The following is a 25,403-nucleotide window of genomic DNA, read 5'->3' on the forward strand; positions in this document are numbered from 1 at the left end:
TGAACTCCTGGACTTGGACATTCCTGTATAAAGAGACTGGGCCACCCCATCTCTGAGGCACTATGAGAGATTCCTTTGTTCATTGAGCACCTCACAGCTCCTGTGTCATATGAGGAGGATGCATGCGTGAGCATCACAGATAGAGTGGGACACTAATAATGAATGTGGCTTCCCTTCAAGTACTCATCCCCGAGGCTGGAAATGTACTTCCCCCTTCACTTTTGCTGTTTGATGACCTTACAAATGACCCGCTCCAGACGCCTTCCTTGACCTTCCCACACTGTAGGCTTGTTTTCCTGACCTTGCCCATGAAACGAGGTCTCTGTGATGGACTCTTCTGTACAAGCTCATCTCCTTGTCCAAGAGGAAGCGCCCGTCACCTCTGAATGGTCTTGGCACCCTTGTTGAGCCAGTATGACATAAAGACAGACTTGGGAGGCACAGGACAGTACCACTAAGGCAATTATCATAAAATGCTTATTTTCAGGGGGAGAGGAGTTCAGTGGAGTTTTCTGTTTTAACTGTGGTGGCTTGTGTCTAGCTGTCCCTCCCCGAGTCTCATGGGGGCATAGATGGGGCTTTTCGGAGGTGGCTGGATCTAGGATGTATGATGTGAGGATTAAGGATGTGATGCTGGGGTTGATTCATGGTGCAGTGCCCCTCCTGGGGTGGGGGTGCTACCCATCCAAGGCTGGGAACCCTGGATAAGCTGTAAGGGACAGAAAGAGGGTCCTGTTTGTTGTTTGTCACCTGGTACTCACCGCTTCATTGCGGGCTGCCGTCTGCCTGGCCTGAGCTGTTTCTCCTCTGCAACACCACCCTGCCTTAGAGCCAGCTGACTTCGGGCTGAAGCCTCCTCAATCTGTGAGCCAAAGAAACCTCTCCTTCTTTAATTCTGGGTGCCAACTATTTTGTTTCAGCAATGAGAAAAGTAACTAAGATACTAATTAAATCTCACATCAGATATGCTATCACTTCAGAACAATCTGCAGTTTCAATGCAAAGACTATCCCTTTTGCATTGAATTCCCTTGATTTCTTGTCAAAAATCAATTAACTATCTAAGGGTCTATTTCTGAATTCCATACATGAACTGTAGATTACTGATTACTATAGATTTTTAGTCTTAAAATCAAACTTACGCTTCTTTTTCAAAATCATTTTGGTCATTCTACATCTTTTACACTTTCAAACATATTTAAGAGTAAATTGATGAATTTCTATAAAGTAGAAAATTTTCCTGGGATTTTTTGAGTTTACAAATCAACTAGAGAAAATAGCTTCCTTGACACTGAGGCTCTTACACCATGAGCGTGGTGACTATTGATTTAGATCTTCTTTCAGTGCATCCAGCACTGCATTGTAGTTACAGTAGAGAGGTCTGGGTAACCCTCATATTTGTTACTACAGCAATTATACACACACATGCACATGTGCACACACCCAGATGAGAGGACTATAGACTCAGAAAGAAAAAAGAAAATGGTTGGGATTCACAACCAATATGAAGTTATATGGAAATTCAAAGAGGAACTAAAGACATACAACTTTGGAACCTTAAGGGATTTCATATGCTCATTAAAAAGAAATTAACCCTTGAAAGGTACAAGACATGAGGCCTTAAAAAGAGCAAATAAGGGGCTGGGGATATGGCTCAGTGGCATAAGCGCCTGCCTGGCAAGCAGAAGGTCCTGAGTTTGATTCCTGGTAGCAAAAAAAAAAAAAAAAAAAAAAAAAAAAAAAAAAAAGCAAATAAGATGAACAGGTTCTGAAGGGGGTAGTATAATGGTCACTGGTATGGTTTGTGTCTAGATGTCCCCCCAAAGCCTCAGGTGGTCATAGGGTTTTTTTGGAAGTAGCTGAAAATAGAATCTCTGATTGATTCATGGGGATTAAGGGTGGGTGACTGCTGGATCAGTCCACTGATTGGATTCACACTGCTCTATCCCAGTAGACTGGATACTGGATACAGTATAAGGGAAGAGAAGCTTGCCTCAATGTCTTTTGTTGCTTTTGCTGTTTTCCACTGCCATGGACTGTGCCCCTCTGCCAGATACCACCCTGGCTTGGAGCCAGGCAATTATGGAGTGAAACTTGCATAAACTGTGGGCTAAATAAACCTTTCCTCCTGTAACTCTGGATGTCAGGTATTTCAGGAACGAGAAGAGTAACTAAGTCACACAACTATGTGAATATACCTAATGCCACTAAACTGTACATTTTGAAGAGGCTGAAATGGTAAATTTCATGTTTGCATATTTCACTTCAGTGAAAATGAGAGACAGGGAAGGCAGGGCGGATGGAAGTAAGATCCGATTCTAAGACAATGGAATGGGCAGCCAGCAGAGTACAGATAGAGACAGGGAGGTCATGGTGAGGCTGAGAACAGAAGGGAGTTGGGAAAAGTCAAGTATTTTGTCAAAATTGGTCCCTACCTGGTAAGCAGTCATTAAAATTCTTCCTCTTCCTGGTCAGCCCAGGAGCAGCCAAGCACAGTGCGCCAAGCAGAGGAAAGGAGCATGGAGCCTGGGCACCAAAACTGCATGGGCTGAGCAACTTCTGCAGGTCCACACGGTGAGGGAAGACGCTGCAGCTCACCAAGAAAGCAGAAACTAGAGGAGATGCCACTGTGTGTGGACGTCACAGACAGGAAGGGGCAGTGCGGGCAATGGAGTGGCTGCTTAGCAAGTTCCAAGCCAGGGCGAGGTAGTGGGAAGGCGCACGGGGTGGGTGGGGGTATGCAGCACTCAGTACTTCCTACAGTCACCCAAGATCCCAAGGATCCCCAATGACGGCCAGGGCAGCCTGGAGACAGAGGTGCCTCCAACCTGAGCAGAGGGTTGCCTGCTATGGAGTACATATGGGACCCTCACCATACTGAAGCCAAAGCACAGAGCACTGGAACACACCCCATGTTTGGGAGAGAGCCCACTCCTGACTCCAAGTCCTCAGCAAGTCAAAGTGGTCTTCCTTGCCCACTCTCTGGAAAAGACACCAACTTTCAATACTGCGAACCCCTCCCCAGTCGAGCCTTCCCTGGGGTGCACCAGCACTGCCTGGCAGGACTCAGCTGTGAGAGAGTTGTGGTCGCAGGGGATTGGACCAGTGGCTGAACACCCGCAGGGGCACAGTTACCTTAGTAGTGTTAGATGAGTGTTACATGTGTTCAGGAAGGGACACGATCAGTGTGGCTGGGTGAGCAAAGCAAACCTCTCAGGTGAGACATAAGAACAAGGTCTGGAACCAGCGGTGGCCGGAGAAAGGGGGGGATAGCATTCCAGAGAGGGGAATGGCAAGTGCAAAGGTTTGACAAGGGACAGGCAGGGCTGCCCCAGGAAGTTGTAGGACAGGTGAATGCGCTTGCTCCTGAATTCCATGAAGTGCTGGGGGAAGGAGCTGGATCTAGGGCAGAGGCCCTCCGTCATTTCTTCCATGGCTTTGGGTACAACCACCAGCTGGCACCAGCACTGAGAAGGGCAGATGTCTGATGTGCTGAGGGGAAGGCAAGGGCACCCTGGGGCAGCCCTGGAAAGGGGCAGAGTCAGCTTGCGGATGGCACTGCACATTGTTGGGGTCTCTGGGTGGGGATGGGTAGGTAGGTGAGGGCCCTGCAGGCTCACTGAACTCCCATCCATAGCTCTGTCTTGAAAGCAGAGTTGTCTCCTCCCTGTGCCTCTAGGTGGAGCTTCCTTCCTGCAGCTTTGTTACTTTCTAGAGGCTGCCTGTACTCCTCAGCTTGTGACCTGCTTCGGATCTTCGGATCCTAAGTGCAGCGGGTATATGTGTTCGAACAACATTGGTTTGCCAGGGCCATGATAACCAAGCATACAAAACAGGTAGTTTAAAGCACATGAGCTTAATGCCTCACAGATCTGGGATCCAGAAATCAGAAAGCAAGGAGTTGGCAGAGCAGTCCTTCTTGTGAGTGGGAGATGCTGCCCCAGCCTCCATGCAGTCTTCTGGTGGTTGGCAATCTCTAGCACTCTCTGGCTTGTGGCGGCATCCCTACCTCTTCCCTTGGCTCCATGCGGTGTTCTGTGCTCCTGTGTGTCTTTGTCCAAAAGGGCCCTTTTAATAGGGTCACCACTCCCATTGCGTCAGGGGCCTGGCATACTCCACCATGACCTCATCTCAACTGATTACATCTGCAAGATCGCTTTCCAAACAATGTCACATCCCTAGGTCCTGGGGCAGAAGGCTTCAACACACAAACTTCGGGAGGACACACAAGACTTCAGCTCCCAACACAAACATGCATTAAAACAAAGTGTAACTATCACAAGGTAACACTGTTGCCAGGGCTCTACCAAAGTCTCTCCTTGAACTCCTGGTGCTGCTTGGACACCATTTTAGTACATGTGGAGAAGAAAAGGTACAGAGCCAGGCAGACGCGGACTGGTCAGTTTCCTCGTCTACAAAACGGGAACGGTGACAGAACCTGACTGGCATGGAGGGCGAGAGGATCACTGGGTGTACAGTGCTTGGCACTGTAATCCCAGCACCTGAGAGGCTGAGGCAGGAGGACTGAAGTGGGTTTGAGGCCAACCTGGGCTACCTGGTGAGTAACCCTGAACTACAAAGTGAGACCCTGGCTAAACAAACAAACAAGGTAGGTCTGAGTAACAAGGGCACTACCCGGTGCCACATGGATTACATGAGTACGAGGGAGCAGGTGTGCTTGGCTTACTGCAAGTACTTGAAAAATGGGGCCGCTGGTTTTCAATGAAGTGACCCCATGGCATCGTCTCTTCTCCAGCGCTGTCTTCCAGCTCTGCTGCTTCCAGGAGACTGCTCGGCCTGTCAGCCAGGCCCACCATCCCTCACTGCCTGTGACTAGAAGGCCTTTGTGATCCTTCACCTCTGACTGCAGGGCCCTTGGCTTCCTAAGGCTCTTGAGTTCTGAGTTCTGAAGGCTCGTGAGAGCTCTCAACCAACTTCCGCTCCTCCTGGCCAAGAGGAAAGGGCATTGATGCTTGGCAGCTGACAACCTGCAAAGCTAGTGACCAAGAGCCTGGGTCAGGGGTTTTGGACTCTGTTGGCTCTAAGCCTGGTTCTTGGAGGATGCTATCCAGAGCCCCCCAGAACACACGCACCCAAGATGTGGTTTCCTATCATGCAACTGGAGCCTCACCCCACTCTGCGGCCAACACTCGAGGTGCCAGCCTCGGCTGCCTGCTGCTATTTGGCACAGGACGGGAGGAAGCTGGGGCAGGGAGGGCGTGTGCTGGGCAGAGTAAGGACAAACTGCCGGTCATTTGAGACTGGGAGGGAGAATCTGGACTTCCTGCTGCAGGCCATGGGGAGCCCCTGGGGAGTGCTCTGCAGAGGAGCACTCTGAAGGTGGAACTGTAGAAAGACACATCTGGCCAGGATATGGGCTGCAGAGTGATGGACGAGACATCTGTGTGTGGGACGGGCAGCCAGAGAAGTCCTGGTGCCAGGCCAGGGCGTGGGTGGGGACACTCCCCCCAGAGAAGGAGGTCTGTCTGGGCGGGGGGTGTTTCCTGGCAATGGCTGGTGTGCTTGCTGTGTTCTCTCCTGGGGTCTCTAGCTACCCCCCAACCTTTTCAAAGATCCTGCCCCAGGTTCTTAACCCACTCCCAGAGCTACTGATGCCTCCCACTCCCACAGGACCCCCAAGGACATTCCGAAAAGCAAGAGGCCAGGACAAAGAGGGAGAGGGAAGCAGGACTATGAGCTTGAGCTGCCTTTCCAGCCCAGCCACACCCCAGCTGTGGGGCTGCAACATCTCATTCTCCAGTGGCCCAGAACTGTGCTCCCCAAAATGGCCTGGCCACCACAGGGTCCCATTCAGCCCAAAGCCTAGCAAGCTTCACAGCGATGAGGCAGTCACACCTCGGTGGTCCCAGGCCCAGGTGGTGAGGTTCCAGGGCTGGTGCCCAGTGAGCTGGGCCTCTTGGAAAGAGCTGCCAAATGGGAAGCACTGACGGATAGCCCAACATCCTGGCTTCCCCTCTTCCTACATCCAAGTGTCTCTAGTCCCTATTTTTTCTCTGCTAAGTCAGTTAAGTTACTTTTAGCCTTTAAAGTTCCCTCCCACTAGAAATGGTACGAAAGAAAAAATGATTAATGCACTCAGGAGAAGGCAGGGGTAGCGTGGGCAGGCCTGCCCTGCCACAAGGAGCGCTGACTTCAGGAATTTGCTTCTCCTTGGCCTGGCGCTGTGGGTCAGCCCAGCCTTGGTCACCTCAGGAAAGAGTGCAAGACCTTCCCTGAAGATCCTGGAAGCTGCCACTATGGCTGAGCTGCTAAGCAGACCTGGCCAAAGCCAAGCAGGCACCCTAAGCCCTGCCAGTCCCAGGTGACCGGGACATCTCTTCTCTACTGCCTCCCAGTGTCCCGTTAGGAACCTCAGAGCATAGGAGACCGAGGCCCCCATGAAAACCTCCTGGGAGGTCCTGGTAGAGAGCTCCATGGGCAGACAGGTCCTAATGTCTCTGTAACTCACTCCCTGTGGATGGCTTCATCACTGTGCACTCCTATTGTGGATTCTCTGCAGCCCACAGGACATGAGCCTGCCTGTTCATGACCTCTGTCTCGACTGACCTGTCCAGTCCCATAGCCTGCCACCTCACAGGTCCCGGCCTCCTCACAAGCCCCTGTCCCGCCCAGCTGCCAGCCCTCCTCCAGGTGGTTTCTGCAGATTCACTGCACTGTTAGAACTAAGCTAACCAGTGTACATTGCAATGATCTATTTGTGCGCCTGCCTCCTTGCAAAAGCCTGAAGTGACAGGAAGCAATGCCTATACTTTGGGAGCCCCCTGTCCACCACTATAGCTGACACACAGCTGGACACAGCCAGCCCACACCATCCAGCCTCCCTTGCTGCCAGGTGGACTCAATTCTGACTGAATTCTGACCAATGGAACTTGGCAAGGGCAAGAATGCTTCCCGAGCCAACCCCTACGAGCTTCCTGGAATCCTCTGCAAGCTCTTCCCCACTCACCAGCTGGATAAACAAAGACCACGTGGGCTGGGGTCACCAGGTGGGAGAAACTGAGTTCCTGAACTCTTCCTGGGGCAGAGCCCACCAGTGATTTGCTTTGGCCTGGAACCTGAGCAGAAAATGAGTATTTCTTTTATTGATCCACAGAGGATTTGTTACACACTGCACTCTTCCTGACTAATACAAAGGAACTCAGTCAAGGTCTGTTGATTCAAACTGAAAGACAGAAGACAAGACAATGTAGAACCTTCCTATGAATGCCATTGCCAGATTCAATCAAGCCAGGTACTACATTCTCTGTACAAATGACTCTGGCACAAGGTAAGATGTCACGCCTCCCACCTCCTGCCAGCTCAGTCTGCCAAATGACATAGTCTGTAGAATGCCCAGTGTGCCACAGTGGGGGGTAGACAGGGGCAGAGGAACTGCCAGATGGCCTTTAAAGTCACCACAGGTGAAAACCGCAACTCAAGGTCCTGGTTCCACGAGTTTGAGACAGCACATAGACACATAAAGTTGGCTTAGTGGGAAGTACAAGCATCAGCACCCCTGACGTGTGACCTTTCAAGTTCACCACCTCTCCAAGGCAGTGCACGCCACCCCAGGACAGCTTCTGGAGGCTAGAACGGAGTTCTTCACAGAGAGCCCAAATCCACCAGGCCACATTTCCACCTGGCCACAGACGGCTAGGACCCAATGGCTCCGTCCAGAAATCACAGTTGGACAGAAAAAAGAAGAAGGAAGGAACACAGAAGACAGCTCCAGCGCATTTTTCCAATATTCTGTATGGTGGCCAGTCCAGACAGGATTCTGGCCAGCAGTGTGGACACCAACTGAGAGCCGGCAGAAATGCAAAACAGAGCCCGCTACGGACCTGTGTTTTCACGAGAGCACTATGGTGTCTGCTGCCTGCCTTCCACATCTGAGCAGCCCAAACTGTTCTTTGCTATAGGGCTCCATCTAATCTTCAAAAAACGAACCCCAGTGCCAATCTGGCCTCCAGAGGGGGAGGGGCAGGAGCAAGACAGAAATTGCCCTTGGACCAGAGGAGCAGGGCACAGCCTCCCTTATCATCCAGTACATTCAGCGCCAGCTCGCCCAGCTTTCAGTATGTGCTCCACAATGATTTCCCCAGTGCCTGCTGGGTAGCAGGCCCCATCCTAAGTACTGGGGACGCAGAGGCGAGCGGGATCCTGACCTGCTAGAGCTCACGTTCTGAAGAGGGCAATAGCAAAGAAGCAAATAAATGGCTGATAAGAGGGCAGACTGTGGGGTCTTGAAAGTAACAGGCAGGGGAGCTCTAAGGAAGGGGTGCCTGCTGAGAGGAGCTGGGGAACTGAGGCCAGAGCACCCAGGAGTGCAGCTCCCCCTGTTGGGAGACCCAGGGAAAAGGAGCTCCAGGCAGAGGAAGTAGCAATGACCAAGGCTCTGGGGCAGCACTGTGCTTGGTGCCCCAAGGAACAGAGCAAAGCAACAGAGTGAGCTCGACTGCAGACAGCAGGAGACGGGAGGTGAACCTGGAAAGGCAGGTGAGGGCTGTCACACAGCCCGGGACAGAAGTTTCAAGTTCATCCCGAAATGACCCCCACGTCCTTTAAAGTGGTTCTAAGTGGGGGTATGGAACAATCAAACTCTTGTCTAGAAGGACCACTTGGGCTGGTAGGAAACCTGTGTTACTGAGGAAGCATAAGGACTCAATGGGACAGGCCAGGTTTGGGGTGGCACCAACAGGGCTCGAATCCCTCTGGCACGTCACAGCTGACCCTGGCTGCCAGGGTACCCTGGACTGGTCCGATGGCTTCAAAGTTTCTGTATCACTGCTTTGAGGTCTTCCTTCCAGGTCACCAAGGCCTCCTTCAGCAAAGGGCTTCGTGGTGTCTCCCCTCAGTGAGGAAAGAGGTGGACAAGGGGGAGCCCAGATTGAGACAGAGAAACCTCGCAGCAACAACTGTGTGGCTGCTGGGGGAGCCTTGGAAAGCAGCCTCCGTGGCTTCCAGTGCACGTTGCCCTCGCAGCTCTGCTGCAGAAACTCTTGAACGAGGGGCCAGCGAACCCGGAAACACCACAGGAGCAGTGCTTCAGTCAGGCCACCCTGGAGTCCGTCAGGCTGTTCTGCTAGGTGGCCACTCTGCCTGCTGCTGACTAGGGTTGGGAGCAGATGCCCATCTAGGACAGGTGCAGGTGGGGAAGGGATGCAAGGGGAGAAGGAGTTGGCTTCTGGGGCACTGGAGGGCAGGCCTGCCTCCTTCCAGGACCACCCTCCTACTCCAGCCCCCCGGGAGCCACAGCAGCAGGCTCCAGATCTCTGTGCATACACGTGTGGCAGTCACCCTTCCACATCTTTGTCCCCGGGGAACTCTCTGCCCCAACACCCTTCTTAGGCGCAGGACACAGCCCTCCTCAGCCCTACCTCCAACTGCACAAGCTTTGCAACCACAGCAGGAGGAAGGGAAGCTAGCATTCATCAGATATCGGCTCCACCTGCACCCCCAAAAAGAAACAAATGTGCCACAATATTACACTTACTACAGTAGACCTGGAGCACCAGGTCTACTGATGCGTGTTATATGATTTTCTGTAGGATTGAAAACTTTCATAATTAAACAATGGTGAAAACCAGCTGAGTGCAAAGACCAGATACAGAGTGCCAGGGAGGCCTGGGGCGAAGGCTGTGGGTGTGAGACAGGGAAGGATGGCGCAGGGACACGAGAAGAAGGGAAGGGACAGGGAGAAGGAGGGAGAAAAAGGGGGGGAAGAAGGGAAAGTGGAGGGAAAGGAAGAGGAGGGGTGAGGGGCAATGGGGAGAAGAAAGGAAGAGAGGGGAGAACATGGGAAGGGGTCCAGATAGCAGCTGGGTTTGCAGCATATGGAGGTGGAGCCCCAAGGTGTCTTATAGGCCGTGACACCCCAAAAGTCAGCCTCAGGGCTGGCTAGAGAGCTGGAGATAAGGCTGGGGAGGGGCAGCAGGGGCCTTGATCTCTGAGGCTGCATTCAGATATGCCTTAAAACAAATGGGACCCAGCTGAAGAGGAAGTGTGGAGCTGCTGTCTGGGATGGCACTGAGTGGCTGGCAGAGGGTGGCTCCTGTGACAAACTCGTCATTCTTCCCACCCCATCTCCCTAGGGCACCTCTGTCCCCAAGGAAATAGGCTTGTTTTGTCCTGAGACTCCTAGGACCTCACCTCCCATCGTGGAGAGGTTTGAGGAGGAATCCTTGGAGAGGTGGGGGAGGGAACCCCCCAAGTGTGTCTCTAGGCTGGGCCCCTACACTCGCCTTCACCTGTGTGCCCCCAGCAGTGCACTGGGGTGCGGCCCAGGGCAGAGACAGAGCAGAGCCGGAGTATTAATGAAATTGTTAGGAGTACTTGAAAATGTAGCTTCTATGCCTTGACTGTCCTATTTTTGGTGCTTACGAGGAGAGACCACTGCTACCCCTGTTTGGGCCTCCTTCCCTGCCCAGAAAAGTGACTGCTTCTGCTCTCCCTGGGTCAGGCTGTGCAGGCCGCCTGCGTGGACCGGGGCTGATAGCACCCTCAGCCCCTACCCCGGTCTCTCCGTTTCCCCTCCTCCAGCTGGACAGAAGGACCCCCGGGTCCATCTGCCTGCACCAGAGACTAAGCCTGTTCACCCCGGCTGGCTGATCTGCAGAGCCACGCCTGCCTCACCACTGGCCCTGCTAGAAATAGCTGCGAAGGGGAACCATGCCCAAGAAAGGAGCAGTCCTCACAGTCAGCCCGACCCCTGGCAGCTGGTGGGGATCGGGGTCAGGTGGCTTCAGGAGCAGGTCTGGGAAGGCTCTGCTGTCCCCAGAGTGTCTTTTCTGGATGAGTGGCAGCTTTCTCTGTCCCAGCCTCTGCCATCAATCAACAGGGGAGCAGGAGAGGGGAAGCGCCTGATCCCTTTTACTGAGCACCTGCTGGGTCCTGTTCATTTTAAGGCATATCTGAGTGCAGCCTCAGAGATCAAGGCCCCTGCTGCCCCTCCCCAGCCTTATCCCCAGCTCTCTAGCCAGCCCTGAGCTCAGAATTCCAGTGAAGCTGACCTGGCCACTTTGTTTGCTGCACATCAGATAAAAGTTCCCTAAATAGCAGATAGAGCCATGCTCCGGGAAGCTTTGATGTCTGTCTCCTGGCCAGAGCATTCCTACATCATAGCCCGGGGTGTCCAAGACCCTGTGTGTTGAGAGGACAGGCTGGGCACAGAGTGCTCAGAGGGGAACCCAGAGGCCTTTCTTTCTCCATGGACCCAGATGTGACACAGTGGAAAGGCTCCAAGCTGCTCCAGGATGGCATCCAGTATTTTGCCTCCAAGACCTAAAACCATTTTCTGAGGCATTGCTACAGGCAGAGTCATTCTGCAGATGAGATGGTGGGGACTCCTGGCCTGAGGCCCAAACCCAGATTGTTCTGTGTGATGACCCTTCCCAAGCTCCCACTCACAAGTGGGTATTAGGCACCAAGAATCCCACCAGCTCTTTACGAGAGTCTGATGATGTCTCTCTTAAGGTGACAAGGTTCTCCAGGGGACCTGGGCTTTCCTTTCCGGGTTCTGGCTAAACTGAAGATTTAAAGGGAGCAATGTGAATTCTCCAACAATTCTCTTCTCATCTGAAGACACGTCTCTCAGACCCTGGGATCACAGACCTGAAATCTCCTGGGTCTAGGTCCAGCCTGGGACAGTGGACTGCTACTGAGGGCAACTGACATTGCTGGCACTTCCCAGTCTGGTGACAGACCCCTCTGAGAGGGATGAACAAACTGTCTTCCCTTGGGAAAGTTCACAGCTCAGGCTCCTGGAGTGTACCCTCGCTCACATTGGTGTTCCACATGCCTAATTCCATACGAGTCAAAGTGAAACCAACTCTTGTCATCAGCAGCAGGAAGCAGAAAGTCCAGGATGCCAAGACCTCCAGGTCCCAGATCCAGAGCTGCCTGAACTCGCTGGACAGGATGCCACAACATGCAGGGGTCCTGACACAGTGTACTGGGGAGCACCTGTGCTCAGCCTGTCCTGCCACAATCCATCCGTCAGCTGATGGTTTCTGCTCAGGCAGCGGTGGCAATCTGGCTCTTCCTGAGAGTCCCCAGTACTGACCATGGTGCTGGGCACTCTGTGGGCACTGCTCCCTCCAAAGGTCCCAAGACTGACATGAAACTCCCTCTGGCAGGAAAAGAATGACTTGATCACAGCTGAAGCTTCAGAATGCATGCACACACAGAACACCCACCTGGCTACCACCAGAGGGCTTCCTTCCCATCACTCTCCAGCCTGGAGGGGACACAGAGCACTCTTTCCAGACAACTTCCTGATTGGTTATCCAAAGAGAAAGGATGGGTCCCAGGAGGATAGAACTGAGTTTCTAGCCCGGGCCTTTGGGTCTAGGAGCAGAGGAGGATGGAGGCAGTAACTGCATTCCAAAGCCTCTGTGATGTGACACCCAAGCACACCCTGGCGTGACACCTTACCCTGGAGGACAGCAGTCAGACCAGTGTGCCAGGCTCCAATGCTGCCTCCTTGAGCTGGTCTGTTATTCAGTAGAAGGGAGGACAGGGCAGCAGTGTGGCCTGTGCTCCGGGCAGCAGTCTAGCCTCTGGGTCATTGCTGTGGGCCTTTCTGGGGGCCAAGGAAGTATCCACTCTTGGCACAGGCACCCTCTCTCCAGGGAGGCGCAGTCTCCACCCTCCAGCAGGAGCCCTCTGAGTGACACTGAGGCAGTAGGAGCTTTCTGTTCTCCTCATGAAAAACAGGAACTTTTGGTTTGGAGCTGAAATCCTAAGTGGGCATAAATGAGAAGCCAGAGCATCTGAATTCTAGTCCTGCTGTTACCAGTCCTGTGAGTTTGGACAAGTCTCTTTTCCTCTCCAGGTCTAATTTTCTCATTTGTCAAACAAATGAAAGGAGCTAGACCAGCTGGGGGCCAGTAAGTTTCCTCTCAAGGGGCCATGCCAGCTGCCACAGTTTTCCCTTAAGACACCCTGGTTTTGTTTTTTTACAAGTCTCTGGGTCCATGTCTCTGCAATTGACTAATGATGTCTGCCATGGTGTGGGATGGACGAGTGCCATGATCGATGAATGCCGTTTGTGGTGAGTCTGACCAGCACATGGCAATAATGAATGCAGATACTCATTGGCCTGGTAGATGACCTCTGCGCGTCTCTACCCAGTGGACTGACATGGTTAACACCAGCTCTGTGACGAGTGTACATCTATGGGTCTGCTCTGACAAGGCCTCATGTACTCTGTAGAGCCAGCAGGTCTCCTCCTGGATCAAATGCACACAGGTACCCAAAGGAAGTTCACAAACCAAGCCCTGAATGTACCTAAATGTATGCCCTGTGTTCCATCAGGAGTCTGACAGGCACCTCTTTCCAAGAGCAGGGGAAAACTGTCCACTGGTAATTACTTTTCAAAAAACGCTGTTCCTCTAACGGCATTGCTAGGAGGGAATGGGTCAGTAAGGAAACTCTGGAGGTACACTGTGCTACTTGGTGAAAGTGAAATCTGTATTAATGAGACAGAGAAAGGAGCTTCTGTCTCCAGATGAGGAGGAATCTGGGGCTCTTTCCTCTTGGAGTTAAGTTGCTAAGGGTCTAATTAGTAATGCTCCAGCTCCCCTGCCCAGGCTCTCTACCTCAGTCACTATCTTCAGGAATTTCTCACATGGTTAGGCTCAGTTCATTCTTTCTATTACCCGGAAGGCAGGTATTTTTATTGATCCCATTTGCAAGAATGAGAAAAAACTGGAGGCACAGGGAGATTAAATGACTCATCAAAAGTTTAACAGTCAGTCAGGGCTGGAGCCAGTCTTGGAACCCAGTCAGCCTGGTGGTAGCACTTGTACCCTAACCATCCACTCCCCCACCACATGACTCACGCAGGAACTGAGCCAAAGGGCTTTTGCTCCAGTAAAAAGTTCATAGATTTCAAGCAGTATTTGAATACAAGATCCCCATTTGACAAGATGATCGGGATAAGTCCCTGGGGTTAACTGTGATGAGATATAACCAGTTACATTCCACAGGAATGGGCTAGAAGGATAGTCCAAGAAACTCTTGCTAGATGTATCCTTCACATCTATTTTTGAATCTGCCCATCCTGTCGCTGTTTTACTGTAATGACCATGTGACACATGTTTTCTTTTAGATTTTTCCATGTTTGCCTCTTTGCACAGGTGTCTCTAATTATTAAAATATTAATAGCACACATAATTAGTATACTTTTATTTTTTAAAACATAAAGACATTAAGGTTAAGGCTTCCCTCTGACCAAGCCTCTACACCTATTAATGATCCTTAACTCCCATCTAGTGATAGCTGTTACTAATCAGAGTGCATCTTCTTAGATCTTTTAAAATATTTACAATATACATACTATAATGTACCTGCAAAAGATATCTATATTGCTGTTATACTTGTTTAACTTTTATCATTCTGTAGATACAGTTTGAAACTTTCTTTGTGGATTGACATTGGTAATTGATACCTAGAACTGAGATCAGTCTCATCTGTTTTGACTGTTGTACTAAGTGGCATGAGAACATCCCAGTTTACCTAGCAACCCGTCATGGACAGCCTTTTACACTGTTACCCGTCTGGCCCTCATCACCAGCACAAAGCTCCCTGAGCCCTTCCGGAATTGCGACTGACCTCGGTCAAGGCCACAGTTCTCTGCTGAGGGTGTGTGTGTGAGCACAAAGGTCAGCTGCTCCCTGCACTGCTGGAGCTGGTGGCTGAGGCTAGAGTGGAAGGTGTCCAAACACCACGAAACCCCTGGCACAAAGACATCCCTAGAACTTGGTGAGTTGCCTTCCCAGGCTTTGACCCTTTGCTTCTCACCTACAATCAAATATCTCAAATACACACACACACACACACACACACACACACACACCAATTCCCTGGACAGTGAGAAGGCAGAATGCCTGGAGCAGAGGGTTTCTCCTTTCCTTATTTGCAAGGAATCATCACAAGGATCACCCAGTTTGACCTCAGCTGAGGCTCACTCGGGACATCAAAGTAAAGCTCTTAGTTTCATGAATAGAAAAATCAACAGAGCTCTTTACCTACAAAGTGAAAGACTTAGAACAAGGACTCTTCTATTTCTAAAAATGCAGTGATGCATATATCTCTCTGTTTCATTTTAACACCCCCCCCCACACACATCCATTCTGAAGCTGGTAATTAAGGATTTGGGGTGACAGCTTTGCTTAGCATCAGTAGCCAGGCTGCCAGAGAGCTGAAAAGTAAGTGTGCCCTGGCTTGGCTCTGTGGGGAAGGGAGTCTGAAGAGACACTGAAGAAGTGGAAGTCAAGCTCTCCAGAACAGGGTAAGTCCTTCAGCGCAAAAGGGCAAACCTCAGCAGCTCTCTCTACAGTCCTCCAAGCAGTGTGGGAGAGCCAAAGGGCCTCTCTCAGCTCTGATCAAACATTGGCCCAGTGTACTCGATGGCCAGCATCCGCCCTGAAGGGCACCACGGAGCCAGTGTTTGCAGAGTAACTTCTGCAGCCCAGTGCTTCTCAGGTCAGGTTGGGAAACAGCCTCCCATGGGGCCGGGCTTCAGAGAGCCTTCCGGTCCTTTCTGCGGAGCCTGGATCATGGGGAGACACTCTAAGTGAAGGACCTGCTCCCACAGGGAGGGGAAAGGTCAGCTGTCGAGGAGAAGGTGACATGAAGGGTACCTGTGCCCCCCCCCACTACACCTCCAAGCAAGCCAGCCCCTTTACAGCCAAACAGGTGCAGTCACCCCTGTCCTGGTCAGCTCCCTCTGGGACAGGTCCCCCTCCTGGTCACACAGGGCTGAGTGATGAGATATTTTTAGAAGAAACAAAGACCTTCACTTCTTCCGTGTGCTCAGCTTGACATGTGAAATGCTCGCACTGGCCTGGTTTCCAGAAGAGGTGTCTGGATCAGCTGTCCAGCTGGAGTGCTCTGTCAGTGGGGGCAGATCACACAGGAATACAGTCTCCTTTTTCTTTCTGGTACCCCAGAATTTTTAGGAGGCAACTTGGAGAAGGTTTAGGCAGAGCACTCCAGGGTAGGTAGAAAGCCAGATCAAGCTGGTCGTGTGTCAGATGGTCCAAGGCAGCTCTGGCTAACATTACTGTCTGTGGTGGCAGGAGCAGCCTGTGTCTGCACAGAGCACAACCCTAGCCATGGTGACATGCCAAGTATGACTGAGGAAAGGAATGTTTTATTTTTGAAATTTAATTTTAAATTTTTAAAATTACATTTAAATAGGCACATGTGGCTAGTGGCTACATCACTGGACAAAATGAAAATCAAGCCGCACAGTGGGTGCTTCCTGGAGGGAGGGCTTGTGTACATTCATATAATTGTCTAGGGACAGCAAAACAATCATGGATCTCACAAGTAAAGTTAGATGGAATAACTCTCCAAAAACAACCAAATTCCCCCAAACTGAAGTGAGGGTACGTGGCTATGTCCCTCTGGCCTGCTGTCATCAGTCAAGACCTCTGTCCCCTCCCCAAGAAGAATGCGCTTCCCTTCCTCTTCTGTCCAGAGCTTACTTCACACCTGATCTAGTATTTATTTTATCTGCCTTGGGTTTAACTGGTGAGAAGCCTCTTTCCCTTGGATACAGGCCACTGAAGGAAGGGATTCACCCTTCTGGACTTCATGTCCCTCAGCCTGTGCCCTTCTGCCTACCAGGTGCAAAGGCCTGGGAGACCTCAGTTAGGCTGTCCACTCTCACCCTGGCCAGCTGCACTGGCCATCTTTAGATTTCCTGCCCACCACTCATACTCGTAGCTGGGGTAGGGTGACAGATTTAGCAAATGAAAACACACAGCAGAATGTGAACTTCACATAAAGAACAAGAACTTTTTTTAGTGTAAGTACTTCCCATGAAATATCTGGAACATATGTATACTTGAACAAGGGTTTGTCATTTACACAGATCTAACTGGCCACCTTGTGTTTAGCTGGCAACTCCAACTCAGCCCCAGAGCAGCAGGGCATGAGTAAGGATGTGGGTGGCACTGTGGTAAGGGGAGTGGCGACACGGCCCGACCTGCTCTGCACAGACCCATAGCTCCAGACAGGTACAGAAAGGGCAACTGCCACTGTCTATGGTCTCTCTGCCTTCTCTCTCTGTGACTTGCCCCATGTCCTGTGAAGAACTCCCCAATGTGCCACCAGAGTTCTGAGTGATGTCATGGATCACCTCAAAGGAGACACCAGTTATCCCTCAAGCACAAGCCCTCTGACTTCCACTTCCCTCCTGCCTGGCATCAGGCACAGTCTGTGCCAACGTTGCTCCTAGGAGCTCCATGTACAGAATAGACAGGGCCTGGCAGAGCCTGGAGGATGCAAACCCCAAGTGACATTCTGCTTCACACCTCTGTGCATAGAAGTCAGGTGGGAGGGTGTGAAGCTGAAGTGGACACAGCAGTGGAGCTACACTGAAAAGCTGGGTCTAGGGGTGTTGTGGTTGGTGTCTGGATGACCCTCAAAGCCTCATGAGGTCATTGTGGTGGAGCTTTTCCCAGGCAGCTGAATCTAGAGTTTATGATTGGCTCCTTGTCTAGTGCTGTGATTGGTGGTTATGAGTGCTATACCTGACCCAGGGCGGATAGCCTGCAAACAGATAAGAGGGGAAAGAACCTGAAGGGTGCCATGTGCTACCCTGCGTTGAAGCCAACTGATTATGGACTGAAATCTCCACCTTTCCTTTCTAACTAAACTTTTCTTTCCCTAAATTTGGGCATCAGGTTGCTGCAACCCATGTGGTGCTTGAGGTTTTGGGGGGTAAAGGACTGTAGAGGATGAGAAAATAAAGAAAAGACAAAGCTGGGGTCAGGTGGAGTCTTTATTTTTCTGATGGGAGGAAAGAAACTGTCCCTCACTGCAGGGGCATTTATTTAAACCTTTACACAACTTAAATGTCATGTGACACTCTGTTGTCCTAGCAACCCACTGTTTAGATTGTCTTGGGGCTGGATGTTCTCTGGGCTGAAGCAGTTTCTTTACGTGGCTGTCCCTGGTGCTCTTTGTTCTTGGGATGGTCATAATCCAGCTTTGAGTGAGAGGTCAATGTCCAGCTTTAAACAGGTCCCAACATCTGGTATTTTGTCTCAGTAACAAAAGAAAAAGTAAGATAAGGGTCCTGTTCAGATCTGTAGCAGACCCTGTGGTGCTTGCTGGCTCTGGACATGAAGAGCAGGTGTAGTACAGTATCTCTCCACTGCTTTCCAGAGGGAGAAATGGATCTGTGTGCACCACATGACTCTCAGCTGTCTACCAGAGGGGGGTCAGGACTGCTTGGTGGGCAGCCCTCATGGTGAACTATCTTCTTTCTACCCAGGCAAAAGACATCTTCTGAAAAGGGAGAAATAAAGGGAATATACAGAGACACCCCTCCTGGGGACAGGGCAATCAACTTGTGAGCACCAAGGTGGGGTGCTGGGGCCATCTGAGGAGTGTCCAGTCTTCCTGCTACTCTCTGAAGGCCATGTAGACTCCCAAGCATGCGTAAGCAGCCATGCATGATTCATGGTCTAAACTGGCTTCACTAGGTGGCTCTTCACTGGGGCCCCAGAGTGCCTCTGCAGGTACCCGAAGCCGTGGATGAAATTGCATGCCCACACCGTGCTGTTGGGGAGGGCATTTCCACCAGATTCCAAGAGGGGTTTTTGGCCTCTAGAAACCAGAGAAGCAGCTTTGCTCTGGTGGGCTTAGTGCACCTGGGCTTTTCAGGGTCCTGTGGGGAGGGGGCGCAGGCCAAGTGTGAGCAATCCTATGGGCCACAGGCCTGCACCTCACATTCTCCACCGCCCAAAGCTGCTACCACCGGGGCCCCTGGGCTGCAGGACTCTGACTGCTCTGGCAGAGGACAGAGGACAGAGCACAGAGCAGCTCATCAGCAGAGGGCAGGATCCTGATAAGAGAGGTCCTGAACAACTCCCAGCCCTTCAACCATGCAGTCCAATGTCCTCTCCTTGGTAACATTTGGTAACTCACTAGACAAGCATTAGAGAGAATGTGGACCAACTCATAAATCCTTCTAACGACCCTACAAGGTAAGTGCCTTGCAAATCTTCATCCTAATGATGAGAAAACTGAGTCTGGAGCAGTTAAGGAGCCTTTTTTGAGATTCAACAAGGGTCCAGTCCCCAAGGGTAAAGTTTAGGCTTTCTATCTCTGTCTCTCTCTCCCCAATCCTTGTCTTTAAAAAAAAAACAAAACAGGGTTTCACTAGTTCAGGCTGGCTTTGAACTCACTGTATAGCCTAGGCTGGCCTAGAACTCATGGTGATCTCCTGCCTCAGCCCTCTGAAGACTGGATTCATAGGCCTGTACCACACCCGACTCAGCCTCCCAAGAAGTGCCGCCACATACCAGAGACAGCAGCAATCCCATTTGCTGTCTTCTAGAGGACCCTCATATTAAAGCAGTGACCTTGATAAATAACAAAATCGGAGAACAATGCCACTGGATGTTATCACAGGGTGCAAATGGGCTCATAAAGACACTAGCATCAACACTCAACAACTACCTTCCATGGGACTGTCCCAGCTCCTCCCTAGCTGCACCAAAGCATCCTCAGTATCCTTGGGGACTGGTTTTCAGGACTCACAGATATCCAAATCCTGGCACCCTCACAACCCTTACATAAATGGAAGAGTATTTGCATATAACCTATGCACATTCTCCCACAGACTTTAAACCTCCTTTAGATTATTATAAGGCCCAGTACAAAGTATGTGCTACATTAACAACTACTGTACTACAGTGGTTGGGTGACAAGGAGAAAGTCTGACTACATCCAGGACAGATGAAAATAGTTTTTTCAGTATTTTCAATCTGCAATTTGAATCTTCAGACTCAGAGGGTCGGCTGTACTGGGCAGTGATGACCCATGTGGACGAGCCTGGCTGTGCTCATGACCATGCATGACTAGGACTGTTCCACACTTGTGTCCCCTCCCGCATGGGGAAAGGGCCCTCCCACAGCAAGGGAGACATGGGGATGCAACATTCCTTTCTTGTGAGATTCTATAACTTGGGAGGGGGTGGGGGGTCAGAACGGAAGAGCAGGAAGAAAAGATCTGATTTGGAAGTTTCCATAGCTTTCAGACCCCCGCCAGCTCATCAATGAGCTCTTTCAGGGTTCCCTCTCCCCAACTGCGTTGCCATTTCCTGTCCAGCACACTGTACCCATTGATGGGGTATCGGCAGGTCCCACCAGTTTAGGCTTTGAGGACGCAGGGAGACGGGACAGGAATTACGAGGGGAAGAGGAAAAAGGCAGGAAGGCAAGGGGTTGCTTCTACCCCATTTTCAATGGGATATTCAACCCCACACAACAGGATTAAGGGAGGATTTGTAATACAGGAAGCCAGCTCACCTTTAGCTTGTCGCATAAGTAGAACAATAAGGACAATGAGATAGACTCACTCATGTATCTGGCCAAACATGCAAGCCTGCCTCCCCCAGATAACCTACCACCAAAGGCTTTTGAGGCAAGGGGGTAGGCCCAAGCTTTGAGGACTCTTCTTTGTAGGGCTAAACCAAATTCTAACTGGTTTCAGATTCAACCAACAGTGGATCAAAAATATTTGAAAGCAGATTTTTTCCTTGTTATTGTTTCTCAAACAATACAGAATAACAGGTTGTTTGCATAGTATTTGGACCTTTATAGGTGTTATAAGCTAACACCTCGAGGAAGAATCTAGAATATCTCAGCTTTCCCTTCCTGTTGTGTGATTGCTGCCCAACTCACAGTGATTCTCCCTTCTCTGGTACAGTACCTGCCTCTGACACACAGGAATGGGCCCCCAGTGGCTATATCTTCCCTACATAACCTTCTACCCCTGACCATTCTGATTGTCCCAAAGAAGTCAGCTGGTCAAAGTCAAGCCAATCAAAGTCTTCCCTGAGATTTATCAATTTGGAACTGGGAGAGAGTTGGTATCTTAGCTGTTGAGAGCCACAGATAGGAATTTCAAGAGCTATGACAGCCAAATTCCATAGTGTCAGGTAACTAAAGCTGAGGACAATGTCAGTGGATAGCAAAAATGAGCCAGGGGAAGAGAGGACCCTCCTTTCAGTTGTGCCTGAGGCCCACTGTCTCCCTGCCCCTCTCACAGTCTGGCCGATTGCATAAGGGTCCCTGTTGTATTGTTGCTTGAGCCAGCAAGAGTATAGAACTGCCACTTGTCTCTAAAAGAAGACTAAGTAAATTAGTATTAAGGGGGTATTTGCAATGGTGACTGTACCATTCTCCCATGAGAACACACTTACATGAAATGGAGACATGAGCCCACCATCCACTTGTTCCATCTGGGTGGCAAGGGCCTTATTTGGTTAGACAGAGGCAGTGGTATGCTCAGCTTGTGTCTGTAGTTCAAGAAATTGCTTATTTTCTGTTTCAGTCTTCTCTGTGTGTTTGCTTTTCTTTGCCTCCAATGATGTGGCGGCTTGTGTCTCATCTTGGATGTTTATAGACACGTCTGCTCAGGCACACAGCACCACAGCCATCCTCTGCCTCTCCACCCCCCAGGTGAAGGAGGATGACAAAGCAGGACTGTTGAAACCATCTGGGGAAGCCAACAAAGTCTGCACGCAGCATCCAAGACAGAGACAAGCCCTGCTGTACCATCAGGCCTCCCTCGTCTGTCCCTCCGTATCAGTCTAGATCCTGGCTCTGAAAGCTCAGATGAAAGAGGCCATCACCCCAGAGGGACTCAGGCCACCACCTGAGATCCAGCCAACTCACCTGCAGATCAAAGAATTTGCTGTACCTCCGGTAGATGGTCTGGGAGGTAGAGTCGGACCAGGTCACGTTGATAATGTAGACCTGTAGGAGAAGGTAAGAGCACATGAGCAGGTGACCAAGGCTGGGCTCGGGCTGCGTCAGGCAGCATTTCACACGATAGGGGAAGCATGGCAGCCGTTGTGTTCTTATCTCATCTGTGCAGAACTGGGTACCTTGGATTCTACAGTACATGTCTAAACACACACACACACACATACACACACACACTCCCCCAGGGACTTCAATAAAATGCTAAGAGTTCAATAAAATGCTAAGAGTGATTGCCTTAGGGTGATAGAATTAAAGAAAGTGGTTTTAATTTCCTGCTTTTTATGATATATTTGATACAAAGAACATAAAATTAGAAGCACTATAGTTTTTTTTTTTGATAGCCAATTTTCACAGGTTCTCACTTTATAGTGTATATAATGCCCCGAGGGATCTTCCAAAATTACAGGTGCCTGGGCCCCTGTAGGTAACATTCCACATATGCAGAGCTGGCTCTGACATCTACATTTTTAGCAAACCTAGCTTCTTTTGCTACAATGCATCCTCCAAACTCACTCTGAACAGCACGTCAGGGGACCACGAGTATTCCAGAGCTGTGTGATTTGCCTCTGTATCTCTAATTCTGTTCTCACACAGCAATGCTCAGAAACAGTTTGTTATGTTGGACAAGCAAACTGGATCTCTGGCATGGGAAGCAGGCCTGCAGATGTGAAAGCTTTTCTCTTAAGCTCCTTTGCAGTGAAGGTGTTTTGGGGCCAGACTGTCACCTCCATTCCCAGGGCTGCTGCAGGGGTTGTGGAGTTGGTGCCTCAGGACACTGCGAGGTTGCCTGGCCCAGGAGGCCTCTGAGAAGAAGAGAAAACATCTCACCCTGACAATCCAGCCTGCTGTGGCAACTGTGTGTGTCCTTCCCAGGAGAGGCCGGAGCTGGAGAGACAGGCCCCTGCCACAGCCACGGGGCTATTCTGTTGTACCCCCCTAGAGCCCACAGTCTGTTCATGTCAAGGGACAGCACAGATGGGCTACAGGTGAGGCTCAGGAGAGAGCCAGGCTAGGGTCCCCAGGGCTGGCTCCTAAGCCTGGATGCCCTTCAGAATTACCTGGCAGGTGTACGAATGCAGGACCCTGGGCCTCTGCCCAGTGCTTCTGATCCCACAGATCTGGGTGATGCCAGAGGACCAGGGGCAGGGCACAGAAAGAAGGAAGCACATGGGTGAAAAGCAGTAACATTCAGACCCCTGGCAATAGACTGACTGTGCTCTTCGAGCCTGGAGCAGGGCCTGCACAGAAGCACTGAGCTTCACACGTGGCTGCCTTTGCCCAGACTCCCCCTCCTCCCTTTCCTCCTCCCCTCTCTTCCCCTCCCAAGCTCAGTCAGCCTCATGCCCTGTTGTTTGCTCTGAAATGCAACTAGGATGGATTCTGCCATCCAGAGATAAGGCATTTATGATACAAAGTCCTGGAAGGAAGACCACTAAGGAATAGGCCATCCCTACCCCCATGAGCTCAAAACTACTCATTTATTATAATAGGGATATGCTTTGCTTTACATAGTATGTAAATGTCCATTTCAAACCATGAATTGTAAAGCCATTTCGATAGCTAAATATTAGCTAAGCTAACACCAGCACAGCATAAATACTTGTGTGCATTATGTTAATCTCTGGCCCAATTAAGGAGCTACCACTGTTACTCCCTGTGGTACAGGAGAAAGCTCAGGCACAGGGAATCAAAGGAACCAGCCTGAGGTCACACAGTTAGGAACATGGCAAAAAGAATTGAACCCATTCTAGCTGAGTCTACTCCTGTTCCTGACCCCACTGAATATCCTGGTCTGTTTTCTGCCGGGTAAATTATAAAGAATGGAAGTTTATGTGATCCTGGAAGTGTGGGAATTCCAAGAGTGTGGGGCGGGCCTCTGGCAAGGGCCAGATGAGGCTTAGTGGGTGTGAGAGGCAGAGAGAGGAAGTGGGCCATGCTCACCCCTTCCTTACATGTCTACTCCGTCCAGACGGTGTTCGTCCACTCAGGGGCCCCCTTGGAGCCCTCATGACTTCATTATCTCTTAGAGGCCTTTTAATATGATCATGGGCATAACTGAATTGCAGGCAACCAAGGGACTATTTCCCTATATGACATTTAAGCCTGGATATTAAATTGAACGACTTGAACATGGGCTCAACAGACATCTTTCAAATTTAAAATGAAGCTCGTGGTGACCTGCAGACACTCAGAGGGCCCCAGACCCAGAAGAGGCAGAACCTGGAGCCCAGACAGCAGCCCTTGGTCAGGAATGCTACACAGCCAGACAAGAGGTCAGGATGCCCCTCACAGGGCCAGAACCCCTTCTTCCTCCCCAGAGTGGGAATCATCTCTGCTTAACCCTCAGCCTCCACCTACACCACGGCACGTGCTCTAGCGGACAGGGGTGATGGGCAGCTCTCCTCCTGACCCTTCTGGGCACTTGCCAGGTGCTGTTCCCTGAAAACAAGGAGGCCCCAGGTGGCCCAGCCCAGAGAGAGCGTTCCTGATTTCTCTAGCAGGAGCAGAGCCCAGAGGCAGGGCTTAACTGGGGTTTAACACTCATGCTCCATCCGCTGGAATAATTAGGGGCATCCCTTCGCTTCCCAGAGAGAATTAAGCACAGGCTCATGGCTTCTGATAGCTAGGAGGATTCAGGGAGTACGGAGGGAGATAGAGGGAAGGGTTGCTGGAGACTGAACCCCAGCTTCACACAAGGTAAGAGGCTTGTGGTTTGGCAGAGGAGAAACCTGAGGCCCGGGACACTGACCTGGCTCCAGGAAGGAGAAGGCCAGATGAGGGGTGCTGTTGTTAAGTAGAGTGATTGGCCCACAGTGGCAGAGCTGGGCAGGAACACAGACCTCCTGACTCCCAGCCCAGGACTGTCCTGCATATGACCAGCACATGCCCCTCTTGTTTTTTACTTTTTAAAATAGTTGAAAAGTCACAGGCAATCACCTCTGTTTCACCCCTGACCTAAGCCCATACCAATAGCACATGCTCTAGAGAACCTGCCAGAGAAAAAGGGTGACAGAGAGCTCTCCAAATGATTCTTTCAGGGCATGGCCACTCGGCCAGGACACAGCCATAGCTCCCCATCAGGTCTTCTATCCCAGTTTTGCAAAGGGTCCCTCCTGCTACGCCTTGCACCTCACTTCCTTACATAGCATGAGCATGGGGCAATGGTGTGGTGGGAAGGAGAACCCACTCTCCTCCTGGGTTCTCCCAAAGGGCTGGGTTGTGCTGCCGACCCAGCCTCCTATCCCCCACAGTGAAAATCTAAACTCCTGGGGTGGGGGTGCAGACATGCTCAGGGTTCTCCCTGGAGATAAGCCCAGAGATATGAGGACAGTCTCCAGGCCCCATTCTCTCATCTTGGCAGGAAGCTCATCTGCTCTCATCCAAACCTGGAAAAGCCTAGATTATCACTCCAGATGTGCAATAATACACAAAATCCCAGCCCAGCCCATGCTGAGCCCTCCCACTCTGCCTCGACCCCAGAGAGTCTTAAGTCTCCCTAGGCCAGCCCTGGTGGTACTGGAAACTTTAGAGATAAACTGCAGAGAAAGAGCAGGTGTCAGGAAGAGGGTTGGGGCAGAGGTCATTCAAGGAAGCCGGCTCTGTTTACGGAGCCT

At 50.9% G+C, this 25,403-nt stretch overlaps 1 protein-coding gene across 4 annotated transcripts in view; it reads right to left on the reverse strand.

Annotated features, from left to right (window-relative positions):
* Positions 1-25,403, reverse strand: part of Sh3pxd2a (SH3 and PX domains 2A) — a 197,209-nt gene that overhangs the window by 130,307 nt on the left and 41,499 nt on the right. For 3 of the 4 annotated variants that reach the window (XM_003474945.5, XM_003474944.5, XM_063244642.1), the window contains exon 2: positions 21,700-21,780. In XM_003474945.5, the coding sequence (XP_003474993.1) occupies positions 21,700-21,780 (81 nt within the window). Of the gene's footprint in view, positions 1-2,434; positions 2,590-21,699; positions 21,781-25,403 lie in introns of those variants that run through there. The other variant, XM_023567256.2, reaches the window with a different exon arrangement.

The sequence above is a fragment of the Cavia porcellus genome, unplaced genomic scaffold, assembly GCF_034190915.1.
Source record: "Cavia porcellus strain 051 isolate PalLab524CR breed Dunkin Hartley unplaced genomic scaffold, mCavPor4.1 scaffold_2, whole genome shotgun sequence".
Lineage (NCBI taxonomy): Eukaryota > Metazoa > Chordata > Mammalia > Rodentia > Caviidae > Cavia > Cavia porcellus.